This window comes from Lepidochelys kempii, chromosome 5, assembly GCF_965140285.1.
Source record: "Lepidochelys kempii isolate rLepKem1 chromosome 5, rLepKem1.hap1, whole genome shotgun sequence".
In the NCBI taxonomy this organism is placed as follows: domain Eukaryota; kingdom Metazoa; phylum Chordata; order Testudines; family Cheloniidae; genus Lepidochelys; species Lepidochelys kempii.
Window position 1 is genome coordinate 119,773,992 of NC_136384.1, and position 17,795 is coordinate 119,791,786.

General features: G+C 40.5%; 1 protein-coding gene across 1 annotated transcript in view; it reads right to left on the reverse strand.

Moving 5' to 3' along the window:
- LOC140911971 (atrial natriuretic peptide receptor 2) overlaps positions 1–17,467 on the reverse strand; it is a 39,243-nt gene extending 21,776 nt beyond the window's left edge. The window contains exons 1-9 of the mRNA XM_073346128.1: positions 17,414–17,467; positions 16,293–16,389; positions 13,768–13,900; positions 11,124–11,247; positions 9,047–9,151; positions 8,279–8,381; positions 6,386–6,531; positions 3,149–3,221; positions 215–362 (exon numbers count right to left, since the gene is read on the reverse strand). Coding sequence (XP_073202229.1) covers positions 215–362; positions 3,149–3,221; positions 6,386–6,531; positions 8,279–8,381; positions 9,047–9,151; positions 11,124–11,247; positions 13,768–13,900; positions 16,293–16,389; positions 17,414–17,467 — 983 coding nt within the window. The remainder of the gene's footprint in view (positions 1–214; positions 363–3,148; positions 3,222–6,385; positions 6,532–8,278; positions 8,382–9,046; positions 9,152–11,123; positions 11,248–13,767; positions 13,901–16,292; positions 16,390–17,413) is intronic.
- Positions 17,468–17,795: the final 328 nt, after the last annotated feature.

Sequence of the window (17,795 nt, forward strand, 5' to 3'; positions counted from 1 at the left end):
CAAATATAGAAAACATCTGAGAATCTTTCAGCCTGAGTGTGCTAGGAAGGCCAAGTTAGTCCCCTAGCATTCCTGGCCCTGGCCCAAGCAGAGGAAAACTAGCCTTCACATTATTTCTAGGTGATAATACAGCAAGAACTGAAAGTCTCCCTCTTGCACGGGTGTAACTACAATACACAGCATAACACAAAGACTGACTGATAGATAAGCCTACTATATCCCTGTCTGGGTGAAGTGCTGTTTCCTGGACGAGTTGACAGCTGCTGTGCAAGAACTCAGGGCAGTGATACAGCTGGCATTGGAGTCACTGGGTGCATGGGCCACGCTAACGATGCTGCCCATTGCAGTCCGTAGCAAGCGATCTAGTAAAAAAAGCCATTGAGATGCACATTATAGGCGGGTGCCCATGTAGAAGACTCCTGAATCATATAAACATAGGAAGCTCTGCTGCCCATGGCACCAGAGTGCAGGCTCATTTATGCTTGCAGTAGGGATGCTTTACTTTAGGATTCAGCTGTTAAAATGGAACCTCGTGACTGTGGCTGACAGCCACAGTCAGTGGCCTCTCCCACTAACATCAGTAGCTGAAGTCAGTTTTGAAAGCAAAGGCAAACTGTCAGCCCTCAATGGAACAATTTCAAACACAGTGAGTGTCATTTTATGCAAGGGACAAAGCCAATAAGGGAAGAGACAGTACAAAAAACTCCCAAACCTATGATGTTACAAATCTATTTAGGACTCTTTGAAGAATTTAAATTTATTATTGTGGGAAGTGATTCTGACATTAAAGGAAATTCAAAGCAAAGCAACAATCCAGCTGGTTGAAAAATCTAGAATATCAACATTTTTCATGTCTTTTTTTTTTGGTGGGGGGGGAGGAAGGTGATGCCTTTTGTCCAGCTCAAAGCAACGAAACTACATAGGGGGCAGATTAGACTGACTCATGGAAAAATGTACACAGATTGGATCCTATGTTGATGAGAGCTGTAGAGATAGTCAGAGAGAGGGATTATAAGTAGATATGAATTCTGCCCTACAATACCTGAATCTAGAAATGGAAGAGACCTGTTAGGTTTCCAGTTAATTTGCATGCCAATGCAGGAATGTTCTCCAGTGTGTCTTTACTAGCATTCTGCCAAGTTTCATTTTAAATGTGCCCGTGCAATGGGTGATTATTCCACTGCCTGATAGATCTGTCACAAAGTTTTTCCTGGTATTCAACCTAAATATTCCCTTCCTTGATTTCATTCTGTTACTGTAACAGCCTTCTTGCCGTGATGTTTACACTCCAAGTCTGTCTGTTAGACATATGGTCTCACTTAGACATCATTCTACCCTTCTCTCAATATATCTCTAACGCTTCAAATATTTCCAAAAAAAGTCAGTCTATCCTGCCACCTAGTTGCTTTTGTTTCCTTTCTCTGAACTCTGTCTACTGCTAATCTTTCTAGTCAAGGGTTACACAGAAATGAACTCAGTATCCCAGCTGAGGTCACCTCAGAGCTATAGAGAGAGACACTTTTATGCAGAAGCATAATGCCATGGAACAGGGACATAACAACTCAGAACTGCATTGGCATTTTGTTGCTATATCCCATTGCAAACTCAGGCCATCTCACTTTAATCGGCTATCCATTATTAGCTCTAGATCTCTTTCAGCTTGATTTCCCTCCAGGCTTCTTTCTCCCACTGAATACCTGTTTCCATTTCTGCATTCTTCCAGGCTGATTCTAATTTTGTTGTTTTCTGCCCATGCTTCTAATCACTCTGTCCCTTTGCATTGTTTCTCTGCCTTCTCTGGAGTTCATAACTCCTCCCAATTTAGTACCAGTTGTGAATTTCATTGACATGCTGTTTTACTATACTCATTTTAAAATATTAGTTCTCTGAACACTTACTGTCTGTCTCAATAAATTTTATTTTGTGTGTCTCTCCCCCCCGCAACTATCTTGGCTGCTTTTAGTAAATTAGACTCCTTATTAACCTGATATCTGTTCCTTAAGACCATGAAGGTATCTCATTACACTACTTAGAAATGAACACAGAGCTCCAAGTATCTGTACTAAATTAATGCAATAGAGTCTTATCCCATTTACTTGTACTGAACATGATATTATATATTTAAAGCAGATGGGACCTTTTCGGCAATACCTTATGGAGGCAGAACTACAATTATAAAGGCAGATCCTCAGCTAGTGTAAATCAATGTAGTTCCAATGACTTCAGTGGAGCTACATTAATCTATACCAGCCAGTGATCTGGCCCATATATTTCTCTAAAATATGATAGCAATAAATGACATGGTAAATACAGCAAATGTACATACTGTATGATAAACTGTACAGTAATGCTCCAATGTTAAAATGTCCAGGTGGAAAACGAATATAATTACAGTTTTGCACATTAGATAAATTGAAGAAAATTCAAGTCATGATGAATTACTTCAGCTACGGATAACACACAATGGGACAAATTAAGCTCTCAGTTACATCTATGCAAATCCAACGTAGCTCCATTGAAGTCACTTAAAAAGAGCATGCTGGATCAAAAAGCAACTCGGGCCACCACCATCTGTTGTTCCCCTTTTCACATAAATCCCATCTGGAAATATGTAGTTTTGATCCGTTCCTTTGTCTTTTATTTGTAAATCACCATAAATTATAGGAAAAAAGCCCCCAAACCGTGTGTGTGGAGGGGGAGGTGGGGGGGGAAACCCTGACCTTTATGCTATGTCTACACGACTACTTATGTTGGTATAATTTATGTCACTCGGGGGGTGAATAAGCCACCCTCCCACCCCCGAGTGACATACATTACACCGACCTAAGCACCAGTGTGGACAGCGCTGTGTCGGCAGGAGAGCTCTGTCTCCTGTCCATGTAGAGCAGCTACACTAGAAGCGCTGTAAGAGTCAGTGCAGCTGCACCCTGTAAGCTCTCGAGTGTAGCCAAAGCCAAAGGGTTCAAGTTAAAATAACACCCTTAAAGGAAAACTCCAGTGATCAGCTCACAGATGCTGTGGTGAGAGGCACTTAGCAAAGATAGATCCTCCTCCTTCAGGTCAGACCCTTATGAAATATGGATATATTTCCACGTGTGCTTCATTTACACAACAGGATAAGAGCATCAAAATTACAGCATTTACTAACCTTGTTTGATGTGGGAGAAGTCTATAATCCAGCTTTCATCCCAAAACATCTTTTGCTTCTGGTATTGAAACCACTGCAGAAAGCATAACAGGCCAAATTCATTCCTGGGGCAACTCTATTGGCTTCAGTGGAGTTGCACTAGGGATGAGGGTAGCCAATCAATGATTAGTTGTATGGATATTTTCAAATAGAAAATCTACAGGTGTCTGAACAAGAATCACCATTTTAGCCTCCATCCTCTCTCAACGTCTTACTGACTGACTCAGAAGTAACGGATCTGGATCAAACACCAAAATACAAACATCAGTAATTCTGAAGACTAAAGAACATGACATTTTGTAGTAGACAGTCTGATAGTTTCAGTCCATGTTTGCATTTTTGTGCACTGCACTTAGAACCCAGCTCTTACCCAGCGATGTGGTGAACGTCACTTCACATCTTGGAAACATCCAATGTGTAAACAAATGTCATTCTCCCCTCCCTCCCACTCCCCCTCACCCCCAGATAAGCAGCAGTTACTGGTTATACAGTATGTGACAATCAACATCAGGCCCCAGAGCAGCAAATTAGATGGTACATTATTACACAAAGTACTGTATCTTGCATAACATTAGATGGGACACTGTCACTATTTTATAAATAAGATGTACGTCTAATAACTGATGTACCAAAAAGCTGTCAAGTACAATAAACCCATTTTATACAAGCACATGCTTGTCTGTAGATCAGGTTAGCTATGATAAAATAACAAGACAATTTAAACACAAATATTAGATGGTCAGCATTTTGCTATCCATCTAATATTACCTTCAACAGCACGCATTGGATGGATGACAAGTAACAAAAACCCAATTAACACAAGAGTTCTTGTGACATCTTGGGAAGTGGTGGCAGAATTTTGGGAGAGCTCTGGGGCTGATTCCAAGCCCAGAAAATCAATGGGAGTCTTTCCACTGATTTCAATCAGCCTACGCTTTCAGGAAAAGGAGATGTATTTTCATGTGCAAGGACCATAATCAAACAAAGATGATAGGACTGATTCAATACCCATTGAATTAAATGGGATCCTTTCATTGACTTTAATGGGGCTGGATCAGACCATATGAGAGAGAGGATCATTGGAGCATTATGATCTTGCTGTATGCTGAAAACTGGATACAAGTGATCTTTCCAGCTCTGTTTGTAAAAACAAGTTTATACATGGACTAAGCAACAAGCAGCAGAGAATGCTAAGTAGCATCTACCTGCAGAAGCTAGGTAGATGCTACTTAGCATGCACTCCAGCATAAGAGGAAAAACAACATAATCCCTGCAAAACAAAGAATATCTGAGACAATAGGTAAATTAGGTTTATTCTGGAGACTCACAGCTAATACATGCATAAGTGAGAAGGGGGCTAGCTGTTTCCCTAACTGGTATGATGACTTTAAAGTTATCCACGGAAATCTGGTTGAAGGAGCTTGATTGAACTCCAGCCTGTCTTGCAAAGAAGTGGGAAATGGAAGGTGAAGTCGCCTGATGTGTATTATGTTGGAAGATCCTCAATAAAAATGTTTGAGTAACAAACCGACATTGAATCAACACGTGGGGTCAGATCCTCCTGGTGGACCTCTGCAATGCCTATTTGCACCACCAGGAGAACTGGCCCACTGTAATGGGCTTAGGAAACCTCAAGATGCTCATCTAGTTGCAATAGTTCAAGGGTCCAATGCTGTACTCCACATACCGACCCTCTCACTGTGATAAGAGTTTTGTCCAAGGAAGGCATGCAGGATCAAGTCTACTTTATGTTAATACATTTGATACTGCAACATGTAAAGAGGCTTAACAGCTGTGTAACTGATACTTTTCTATTATTTAATTAATTCATTACATTGGGGTGTTTTATCTTAGAAAGTAAAATATTCCACTGCCCACCAGAGACTCTGGACACATTTACATGGAACAACAATTTCCTTCCATGAAAATGCCCTTCAGAAAAGTAGTCACAACTCTCCAGTTCCCATCCAGAGTCTCTCAATGCTCTTCCCAGCAATTTCTCTCTTGCCCCTAGAAAAAGCTGGCAAGAACAAAGAGGTCTTGCATTGTAACTGGAAAGGTAACAGATCTGGGCTGTGGCAATCTGAAGCAGGAAGCTAATTCCACAGTTTTATCTAATTATATGGCCTTCAGCATGGTAGTATCTAAGTGTCTCCCAGGGCTGTGACTTTAGATTTATTCTCACAAGAGCTTCTTGAAATAGGTACCTATTATCCCTATTTTACAAGTAGGGAACTGAGGCACACAGAGACTGTGACTTGCCCAAGTTCGCATAGGAAGTGTATGATAGGAGGAACTGAATCCCAACCCAGTGCCTTAACCATAAGATCATCCTTCTTCCTCTGAGCAAGAGCATTCTGTCTTCATTCCCTTGCAATTAACCAGGAGGTGTTAGATTGAGCACTCCAGATATCTCAACCACAGTAGTGTGACATGAGGAGAGAAGTGATCCTTGCCATAACAAAGAGCCAATGCTCTTATGGGTTAAAACCAAGCAAGTTATTCATGATGTACACAATCAATACCATGACTATACATCTGAAAATATTTCCCTGGGAACAGCTTTCCATAATGTTCAGAAATTAATTTATGTACCTTCAGATACAAAGGAATCTATATGAATGCAAACAATAGAAAGGCCTATTCTGCAGAAATATAGTAAAAGAGTAAGTAAAATTAATACATCCTCTTTTCTTTATCCAGCACTTTCCATCCCAAAGGATCACAAAGCATTTTCCTTATATTGATCTATCCTTCTATACACACACACTCCTTTCTGTATTCCCCCAGTGAGTCTGTTATAATAATTAACTACTACTAAACAAAACCCCAGGGTTGGAAACTGACTGGATCTCCTAAGTTGAGGAGAGGCACCAGCTGGTGTTAGGATGCACAGTCAGACATGCCAGGATCATTACAGAGAAGGGATGCTCCTAGCTGTCAGCCCCTTGTGAGCCATTCTCCAGCAATGTGGGCCTGCTCTAAACTATACCAGGACTGGTGTAGAATGGGCCCCAGAATCAAGATGCAAGTTTTCCTCCCATTTCTCTTCTTCCCCCTTGGATCTACCCAGGGGGTTCTGTGTCTAGCAGAGAACCTATTCTTATGCTTGTAAAAAGCTGTGTTGTAAACAATAAAATAATGAAGGAACCATGATGGAAATAAAAGAAGAGAAAGAAGATTTCATTTGACACTTACCACTATTGTCAGAATGAAGCCAGCACAGACTAAACATATTGGTAAGGCAATTGCTATCCTCGCATCAGCTGTCAGCGGGCATTCCCCACAGTCAGCCGGACATGTGGAACAGTCTTCACCATCTTCACAAACACCATCTCCGCAGACTGGGCAAAAAGGGATGTAGAGAGCAAAATACATGAAAATAGCTCTATCCACTCTTAGGACTCAATTCAGTAACAAATACATACGGATCCTGAGCTGGGGCTCCCCATGAGAGGCCACAAAATATCTGAAGGAACAGGTTTTGAGGAATTCTAGGATCTTTGTGCTGCAGTTGAAAGATGTGGATTTTAAATGTAATCTAGGGACCCAAAACATACACTGACCTTAGACTAACCGTGGACATCAGTGCTTTTGCCATGTTGTTGCAGATGGGTTGCTTGGTTGTTACCTTTTGTCTGTTTATTTCTCGTTGCCTGTCTTGCCTGTTTAGACTGTATGTTCTTGAAGAGAAGGGACTGTCCCTTACTCTGTATACTCAGCCTAACCCTTGGGAGACCTAGGGGTCAGGAGAACAGAAAGCCATCTTTTCCCCCTTTCCTTTCAATCAGCAGGACTGGTATTCACTAGTGTGAATAACTTCAGGCAAAATGAACAAACCAACCCATGCTAGGAGGTGTTTCAAACAAATGCTCATGAAAATTAGAACCGATATCAGATGTAATGTAATCTATATGGAAGTGTCTCTGTTTGAGAAGCCAAACATCAGCAAATGCTCACAAAGTTGAAAAGTATCCCTGAAAGACATGATTTTTACAGATGAGATGTTCAAAGAGATGAAAGATAGGTAATAGCTGTCTGTTTTGTTTTGTAGGCAATAAGGCCAATGGCAAATGGTAACTTCATTAAAAAAATCACTGTTTTCTCATTTCATTTACTAAAACATAATCCCAGTGGGAATTTCTTTAGATACTTTAGAGTGAAAGTCAATGGCAAAACTTCCATTAATTCCAATGGGGTCTGTATTTCACTCACGGATCATCACTACTAGAATGCTGTACCTCAGCCACGTCTACACTACCTGCCGGATCGGCGGGTTGTGATCGATCTATTGGGGATCGATTTATCGCGTCTAGCGTGGACACAAAGTAAGTGATTCTAAGTCAATCTAAGATACGTCGACTTCAGCTACGCTATTCTCGTAGCTGAAGTTGCATATCTTAGATCGATCCCCCCCACAGTGTAGACCAGGCCTCAGATTCTCGAGCAAGAGAAAACTTAGTGCCACTGAGATGAGCGAAAGCACAGATCTCCTAACTACCAAAATGTTTTGGAAAAAAATTGGTAATAATTCTGCCTGCTTCAGGTCTATTCCATTGTAATCTGCATTCCAGTACCATGCCCATCACAGAGGTCTCTGAATGCCTAACAATGATATTAAAATGAACACAAGAGTACTACATTGGGCAGTGTTTTTGAGGTTTATATGAACAGTAGCACCAGGCTCAGGGATCACTTGTGTTTGCAAGTTAGCTGTCATGCCTCAGGCTAGCCTGCTTCATGTCTGATGATGAATGTCCATATACTAGAAAGAAACCATGTGGTAGAACAGTTTTGCATCCCTATGACACCCCAATAAGCCTTGTAGTGCCTGAAGCTGCTGGTTCTGGCATTTGATTTCAGCTGTTTGACCAAGTGCAGCCTTTTACGGTTCTCATTTCCTACACAGGTAACGAGAAGCTGGAGAAACTTTAGAGATTTCAGATGGTTTGAAAAAGAATTGAAGAAACATTTGATGGGATATATTCACTTGTAAAGGGGCTATGAGTGCTTTTTCTAGCCTATCAATACAATTGGAAGGGCTGTGTAATTCCTGTTTAACATACGAGAAGTCTTTATTTCATACCATACCTACTGCAGGGAGCACAGTGGTTTTGGCTTCCAGAGCAACTTGCATTTTCCCAACCCTGATGTGTGCGATGAGAGAGGTCACACCCACATGAACCAAAACTACCTGCCAAACAAACAGCCATTGCTTTAAATTTCATACATTGGACTTTTTTCAATACCAATAATCTAATCTCTTTTCCCCTAGATTTATTTTCACCTTCTTCCTATTCGCAGGCAATAGAGGTCTTATAATCTTCCCGTCAGCCCATGTGGTAACATGATCAATTGTCTCCAAACCTCATGAGATATTGTTACCAGAATGGATGCTAAATGGCCACTCAAGACCTCTGTCTCTCTATGAGGGAATCTGTAACTCCACCCAACCCTACTGCAGCACATACAATTCTGTTGAATAGGTCAGCCTCTGGGAGAGGCAAAGTCTATGTTCTTCCAAGGCTTTTGAGGGGCAGATAGCCTCAGCTATTTCCATAAATGTTTTTGATACATGTTGGCAACCCTCACGGAGCTGTCATGAAGTGAGTGAAGTGAGACAAGCCGAAGTATAATCCAGTCCTCTGGAAACAAGATGCTAGGTGCACTCAGTTCCCAGTAACATCAGTTGGGAGCTGAAAGCACTCAGCACCTCGCAGTATCAGGCCTTTATCCTGCAGCCTTTATATGCACATAACGCTGAATGAAATAAGTGGGTGGATTTCCTATATAAGGACTGCAGGATCTGGCCTGCTAGTAAAAAGGTCTAGAGCATAGTATGCCGTAAATGTACTATACCTTGGCAGTCCAGTTTGCCTGACTCATTTTGCCAGCTGTAGATAAGGTGTGAGTAAATATCTGGCCATCATCCGGAATCCACGGACCACATATTCCACCTTTCCCCTTTACCAAACAGAGCAGTTATTTCAATAGATAATAAAACAAGGAAAATTCCAGGCCTTAATACTCTTAAATTTAGTACTCTTTGGGGGCCTTGTGCTTTATTCCAATAACTAGCAACATATTATTCATTATGACAATGCTCAATCATAAATGACACTATTGTGTGCTAAAATAAAACACAAACAAATAGAAGGGAGCACCTGGACTGATAGTCCAGTTTAAAATTCCACAAAACTCTCACTCACTTGAAGTCCATGAGCCATATTCTGTCCTCATCTCATTTAGGCACCTAAATCTGGAGTAAATCTATTGAAGTTAATGGAGTTATTCTGCATTTATTTCACTGTAACTAAAAGTAGAATTTCATCCACAAGTTTTTATTCTCTACATGGTAGATTCACTGCAGCTCTGCTTTTGACAACTATGGGATATGGTGTTTCTTTCATGAAAGTTCCTATTTCCAGAGCATTTCTCATTAAGATTGAATAGACTTTAATTTGCCAGCAGCTGCAGCACTGCGAATTATAATGGCTGTCTGAGGATCATGGGTTTTTAAATGGCATAATCCTGATTGCTAAATTTCAGATATGTATTCACGCATTTCTATTCACGCACTTTAAAATACAGTACACAAAAAAGAAATGGATTGCTCATGCTAGCTGAGGTAAAACCGACCTGAAAAGATGACACCATATTGAAAGCTACTGCTTAATGGAAAGAGCTTTATTTGTAACTATCCATTCAGTAGCACGAACCCACTTTCCTGCAGCAATTTTGCTCTATGGGGGCTATTTTATAGAGGCTTGCCTTGTCTAAGCAGGAAAGCTCAAAAATATTTCCAACTTTAAAAGTGAGAGGCGGGGTGGTGCCTTTGCACTAGAATCACTCACTGATCTCACCCTCCCCACAAGGATCTGTGACAACACCTCCACAACAGCGTACCCTCTCTCTTCCCACAGAGGGTGGTGTGCGGACACAGGAGTGATCCTGAGGGACGTGGCAGCCAGTGGGCAGACTGAGGGAGGACTGGGCATGCTGCCAGGATGCATATTGTGCTGTGCTGTGCCAGTGGAGATTCCAGCCAAAAGATTACACAGCCACAGGCTGGATGATATTTCTGTAGCCCCCTTCCTTCAAGGGGAAGTTCTGAGGTCAGCCGGGGAACCCCTAACAGAGTGGCTCCAATGGAGCTGTGCTGGCAAGGAGCAGGGCCGCAGCTGCTGTGAAGACACAAGATGCAGCTGGGTGAGATGAACGTGATTCATGGGCTAGACATGTGCTTTCCCCTGTGAAGCCTTCTCTCCTGCTGAAAGAATACATTAAAAATGTTATGAGTGGAATCTTGTAGAACTTCCTGTCCTTTCAGGTCCTATGGGTACTATCTGGCCCTCCGTAAATACAAACAGACTAAACTGTTCTAACACGTCATTCCGGTGCCACCATTTTAAATATGTTAAGTACACAAAGTGAAGAGGAACAGACTGTCCCCCTCTGCAATTTAGCACAAACACCCTCCTTGACTTCCGTGAGCTAGGATTTCACCCAGTATGTTTGAGTACAAGTACTCTAACAGAGTCCAGAAGAAATGGATGAATTCTGCTTCCAGTGCAAAGTCAGCCATCAGGAGCTTATTGTCTGGCCTTTGAATTCTTTTCTACCTTGATCAAATATGATAAAACCAGTTCATATACGGCCCAACTCTGCAAGTCACTGAGCAGCTCCCACTGATTTTAATGGAAACAGCTGGATGTTCAGAACTTCTGGAAATCAGGCTCTTCGTTTGGTCTCTAGCAGCCTGCTCCAAAGCCTGCTGAAATCAATGGGAGTCCTTCTGTTGGCTTTAATGAACTTTGGATCAGGCCCTAATATGGACTTAGGAGCCTAATTTTAGGCCCCCATTTTTCATTATTTTGACCCTGGCTATTAAAGTGTCTCATCTAGCATGCAGAACAGACACACCAATTGTACTAACCATGAAGGCCAAAGGGCAGGAGTGGATGTTAGCGTGATGGACACAGCAGTTCTCTCCATTTGCATCTTTCCAGTTGGAAGGGCACTCTTGTTCTTCACAGAACTTCTTGGCTGCTGCAGCATTGCTAACCATTTTTTTAAAATACAAAGATAATTTTATATTCATTTCTCATTCCTAAAAAATTTTAACGGGCATGTAATGAAGTCCTGTTCTTTACACTGCACAGATATACACAGCAGGAGACACATTGCTATTTCTTTATATTGTTTTGCTGTGTGTGGAAATAACCCCACAGCGATGGATCTCTGCTATCAACTGGGCCATCGTCTGGTCCAGAAAAGGTCTGGCAGCTGTTAATCCTCCAGCAGTTGCCATCACCTCAACCTGGCCCTCCACCCTGACAACACCACCAGATGGGGTATCTTGGCCGCACAACCCTGGCTCAGATCCTAATGCCACTTCTGATGATGTCCATCTTACTTATAGTCTCTGCACCATCTCAAATGAGTGATTGTCTGTCTGAACTTCAGGGCATTCCATTGTAAACATTCTTTACTTCAAAACAACGTAACTGATTGTTTTCAAGTGTGGCTTACTTTGTAGATATGACTGAGACTTAAAATCTAAAGACTTTATATAGTGTACTGTTACTGGATTCAAAGCTCTATTTAAAAAAACAGTTTTTATCCTATTACAAATTGTGTTAACTGACAAGTAATTAGTAGTGTTATAAAAGGAGAATACATTTTAAAGAGACAGAGTTAAGGTTCACCTAGGGTAAATTTTTCAAGAGTGTCTTAAGGGCAGATTTACAAAGGGGTTTAGGCACCTAAAGATGCAGTTAGGTGGCTAGTAGGATTCATAAAAGTGCTGAAGCACCTAACTCACATTGACTTCCCCTAGCTCCTAACTTGGAGTTAGACGCCTGACCTGCTTAGGCACTTATGAAAATCCCACTAGCCACCTATCTGTGTTTTCAGGCACCTAAATACTTTTGAAAATCTGGCCCTTGCGCATTTTTTAACATTTTACCCCTAAACTCTAAGATCTCCATTCAGCGAAGCGCTTAAGTACTTGTCTCATTTTGGGCCCAATCCAAAGCCCTGGGAATTCTATAGAATGACTCCTGTTGACTCCAATGGCCTTGGGATCAGGTACTTTAAGCAAGGCAGCATCCCATTGATGCTAATCGGACTACTTCCCTATTTAAAAAGAGGCGTCTTGTTGAACTGGTGCCTAAGGGTCCTGTCTTTGAGTGTTTGATACCTGTGTGTATTATTAATGCATTCAGAGTGAGATTTTCAAGCGTTCCTAAATGATATAGGAGCACAAGTCCCATTGGAAAGACTGTAGCAATAATCCTATTTCCAGCTATTGAAGAAAGTTTATTTTATGGCTATATCATCACAATGCTATAATTTACTGCTATGACATTATAGCTATGAATATTTTGGGGAAAATGAAGAAAAGTTTTACCATTATTATTACAGATCATTACTAAAGTTTATGCAAAAGCCCTCAGTACCCACATGAACAAAATACAACTTCATGATTAAAGCCGCCTATGCTGTCAAAATTCCTCCCCACCTAACAATCTTGAATATCAGCTTTAAATATTAAAGAACATGTAAAAACTATTCTCTCTGAAGAACTACTCTCACAAATCAGATCTTGTAAAAATGAACACGTAGGAGGGCACGGGAACATTTTCTGTGTAATCTGAATTTTTGCATTTACCATCTTTTTTAACCCACCAAATACCTAAAAACAACATAGAAAATGGTGAAATGAGGTTAAGGCCCCAATCCTACATTGCTCTGCATGGATCATAGTACATGATTGGGGCCTAAATATGCATCTCAGTGATCCAATGTCACAAGCTGCTTAGCTTTAATACTTGTCATTACAATGGCATCATGTTAATCCCTCGATTTTGCCTTATTATACAAAGTTACATTTGTAGAAGTTTCTGTAAGTGTGTTGATCTAGATACATTAGGAAAATTCTGGCCCCATTGAAGTCAATCGGAAATTTGTCATTGACTTCAACAGGCACAGGCCTGGGTCCATACTGTAGTTAATGTGTGTGTTGTGCATTAACAATTATTATTGGTATTATTATTCATATTGAGACCTATAGGCCACAACCAAGCTGGGTCCCAGTGTGCTAGACACTGAACAAACATATCCATGCCCCAGTGATCTCAGTATGTAAAAGGTAAGACGTAATAGTGGGATGAAACAAGCAGTCTGGGTTGAGGATGGGAGAGATGAATAACAAATATAATAGCCTGTGCACCACCCAACTATTCAGCAGCAGTGATTATTATTATTAATACAAATTATTGTTTGTAGTACCATAGCATGTTTGAGCCCCAGTCATGGACCAAGGCCCCATTGTGCTAGGCACTGTACAAACACAGAACAAAAAGGTCGTCCCTGCTCCAGAGAACTTGCAATATAAATACAAGACGAGAAACAGCAGATGGACACAGAGAACGCAAAGAGGGAGTACAAGTAAACAATGAGACAATATTGATCAACGTGATCGGCAGTGGTCTCAGTACACCAGTGGCCTACCCATTCCCAGGAGCTTAATCCATTGACACCTTGTCTACACACAAACCTGCACCAGGAGGTGGTACCTGTAAGAGAGGATTCCGTTTTGCACAGCATAGTGGTAAAAGTGATCTGAAGCAAAGACTGCATAAGTTACATTGAAGAATTCCCCACTCACAGCCTTCTCTGGAGGTCTCTGGACCCAGGCCATCTCAAGACCTAGAAATAACACACAGTTATGGGTCAACATGTTTCGTTTAACCTACTACAGCTACATGCAACTGGACAGATTGTTCTGGAGTAGAAATCCAATTGAAATGTAAATGTTTTTACAAATATTCTTCCGGTCATTACTGCTGGCCAAAGGATTTCCCCACGTATAGTGTACAGGTAGTTCCAAAATAACACCTATTGGAGAAGAATGGTTTTTTTTAAAAAAAAATCCCTACAGTGTGCAAGCTAACTAATCAGAGCACTTGGAAATTTAGGACCAAACCCTACTCACTTTGCTCAGGTGGGCCTGATCCTCTTCTGACTTGGATCAATTTCACTCCAGTGTAACGCAGCTGACTGCAGTGCAGTTATTCCTGATTTACACTGTTTTCCTGCTAGTAACAGTTAAGAACATAAGAACGGCCATACTGGGTCAGACCAAAGGTCCATCTAGCCCAGTATCCTGTCTTCTGACAGTGGCCAATGCCAGATGCCCATCCCCGTTGCCCATTCCCAGCTTCTGGCAAACAGAGACTAGGAACACCATCCCTGCCCATCCTGGCTAATACCCATTGATGGACCTATCCTCCATGAACTTATCTAGTTCTTTTTTGAACCCTGTTATAGTCCTGGCCTTCACAACATCCTCTGACAATGAGTTCCACAGGTTGACTGCGTGTTGTGTGAAGAAGTACTTCCTTTTGTTTGTTTTAAATCTGCTGCCTATTAATTTCATTTGGTGACCCCTAGTTCTTGTGTTATGAGGAGTAAATAACACTTCCTTATTTACTTTCTCCACACCAGTCGTGATTTTATAGACCTCTATCATATCTCTCCTTAGTCTCTTTTCCAAGCTGGAAAGTCCCAGTCTTATTAATCTCTTGGTTATGTCAATCCATAAATACAGTCCTCCTTTCTCAGAGGGTATATCACTGAACAGAGCATAGGAATCAGTACACACAGAGCCAATTCCTGAAAACCCTTAATCACATGAGTAGTCCTTACTTAAGCAAGTAGTCTTCTTAAACACGACTACTCATGTGAGTAAGTGTTACTATTCAGTAGTGATTTCCTTTTCCTTATAATTAGATGTGATTAGAACTTCTCTTCTATTACACTGGAGTTTTCCTTTATCAGAATATTCTTCATTTGGATACCGTATGGTAATCTAAACGATTTGTTTCTGCACATAATTCCCTTTTCAGATATAAAAGGGTTAATTATAAAAGAAACAATCCTTTTGGGTCAACAGCATTAGAAGAACAATCATAACAAATCATTAAAAGGTAAAATAATTGTTTAGGTTGAGAGTATTTCATGGCAGCTAGGTGAGCAGTCAAATAAATTTCTTAGAGCAAAAGGCTTTATTTCCTTGAAAAGGATTCACAACAGCAGCAAATCCCTTTATTTAAGTCTATTCACTAATAGATACATATGCACACCAAAGAAATCGTGGATAACAGAGATGTGAAATACACCGGGGTAGAGAACATCCAGTTTATAGTCAATACTCTTTGAACTTCACCATTTGATCTGAACTTTGAGGCAATGTTAACATTATTATGTTACATTCTGAGCCTGAGCCTTCAGTCTGTACCCAGACTTCAATGGAAGTTTTACCAGTTTATAGCTTGTAGTATTGGGTCCTGTTATTTCTCTTTGCAGCAGTACGTCAGAAGTTGTTGCATTTCATCCTAACCTTTTCCAGCATTTATATAACTGCTTATTTGCATTCATCATTTCGATTCTTATTTCTGATTACTCCTAAACGCTTTAAAAAACACTTTGAGTTTCAAACAAGTAGCCTTTACATTTCTGATTCTTTTGCACTAGAAACTCATCTTTCGAAGTATTATTTGTAGGTGTATAAAGATCTAAGATTCATTATTTGTGTCTATTGAATAGAGGTGGTGGGGGGGGAATTAAAGCATGAAAATACATATGGGGAGGCTCCACTTTTTGACTTAGTGTTTAAATAAATCCCATCCAATCTGAAACAGGCATGGTAAAATTGAAGCAAGTACTAAATACTATCTGGCTGCAATGCAGGGCTGATTGTTTGTTTTGTTTCGGCTGTTTGTTTATTTTTTTTCTAATGTCAAACAAAATTCCTTGCTTGAAGACAATGATTTCATTCTTTTTTAATCATTCTAATTATGTTCCCTTTGGAACAGATGCGCTCCAGACAAATATTTATTCTGAAGTACATGTGTGCTGGCCACTTTCCTTGACTTAATTCATCTGGAAAGAGATGTTGCTGCTGACTGAAATATTTTCCACTAGGATTGAGACCTGAGATGTATTAGGAATTATTCTCATTACTTAAATTTTCACATTCTCATCCATTTCCTTAGCAGGCAGAGATGATCTTCCCTGAGCAACTATGGAACCCACTCACCTCCACAGTCAAGCATGTTATACTCATCCGGTTTTTCCAGGGGCCAGCAATCATAGTCGCTGTTATCCAGGTCGTGCCACCCGTCCACTAATATCACCTGCCATGGAAAAAAACATACCAATAATCCTGTAAAACAGAGGAATTTTTGTCTACAAAGTCTGGTCTCTTAAAATAGAAAGTCTCTCCAACTTTCTGGACCAAAGATCACAGCCAGGAATAACCTAAATGCTCAGAAACTAGATTACGGGTTCATTATACTCCCACATGACCCCCCAGAAATTATTTCTAAAACAATAAGAGAAACTCAGCTAATCCAGTTGTGCTCTGGGTTTAAACAGAACTCAGCTTGTGTGCTTTTTAAATGTCATTCTCCAGCCAAATCTTCTCTTCCTTTTCTTTTTAATTTTAAATCATTTTTATATAAAATAGCCTTAATAAAATAAATATAAACATGTTTTATAACATGTAAAAGTTATACTGAATTTTTTTAGAATTTCTTTTTTCTTAATAGTATTTTATTAATGCATACTATGTTCTATTAATAAAAGTAGAATATATTAATCACAACTGATGGGACACAAAGTATATAGCAGAAAAACAGCAGGATATATTATAAGATATATTATACTTTGTAAACAAGAATAGAACAGTCCGTTTTTTTCTAGGTATTAGTAAAAGAATATGATAGAACATGTTCTTCTAATGTATTCTGCTATTCTATATATTGGAAGAATAGAATAAAATACAATATGATATATTCTTCTTATGTATTCTATTATATTCTGCATATTAGTAAAACAGTAAATAGAATACAATATAGTCTTCTAATGTGTTCTCTAATGATTGTTCCATACATTTAGTGGAATAGAATGCAACATATTCTCCTAATTAGTTTCCTATATATTAGCAGAATAGAATATTTTCTTCCAATAGATTCTGCCATTTGTCTTCTGCATACGAGTGGAGGAGAGTAGAACCAACTGTTCCTATCTATATTAGTGAAATAGAATATATTAGGAACAATCCGTAATTCAGAAGTAGTAATAGCAACCACTGCAATACAATATCATTAATTCTTGACTACGCACCGTATAGGAGAAGGATCTATGCAGTTTACCTACCAGTAAACTGAGGAGGCTTCGGAGCCCAGGGGCAGGTGTTTTGGCAGCTCCCATGGTCCCAAATAGGCATCAAGCCCAATTAGCTTCAGGGCTGCTGCTGCTGCAGCTCAGCTGGATTCTCCCCTCCCCACAGGTTGCCAGCCAGCCAGGGTTGATCACAGCTCTAGCTGCTGCAGTTATTTGTCCTCCTTCTTTTCCCCTTCCCTTTGTGCAGTGGGAATCTCCCCACTATCCCGAGCAAAGCACCTGTGAGGAGGCACCAGATTGTCATCTCAGCCACAGAGCCGCTCCCCTCCAAGTACCCAGGCGCTGCGGGAAGGGAACAGCGCCGGGAAGGAACAGGAGTGTGAAGACTTTAGCCCCTCGCCCATGTGGCTCCTGA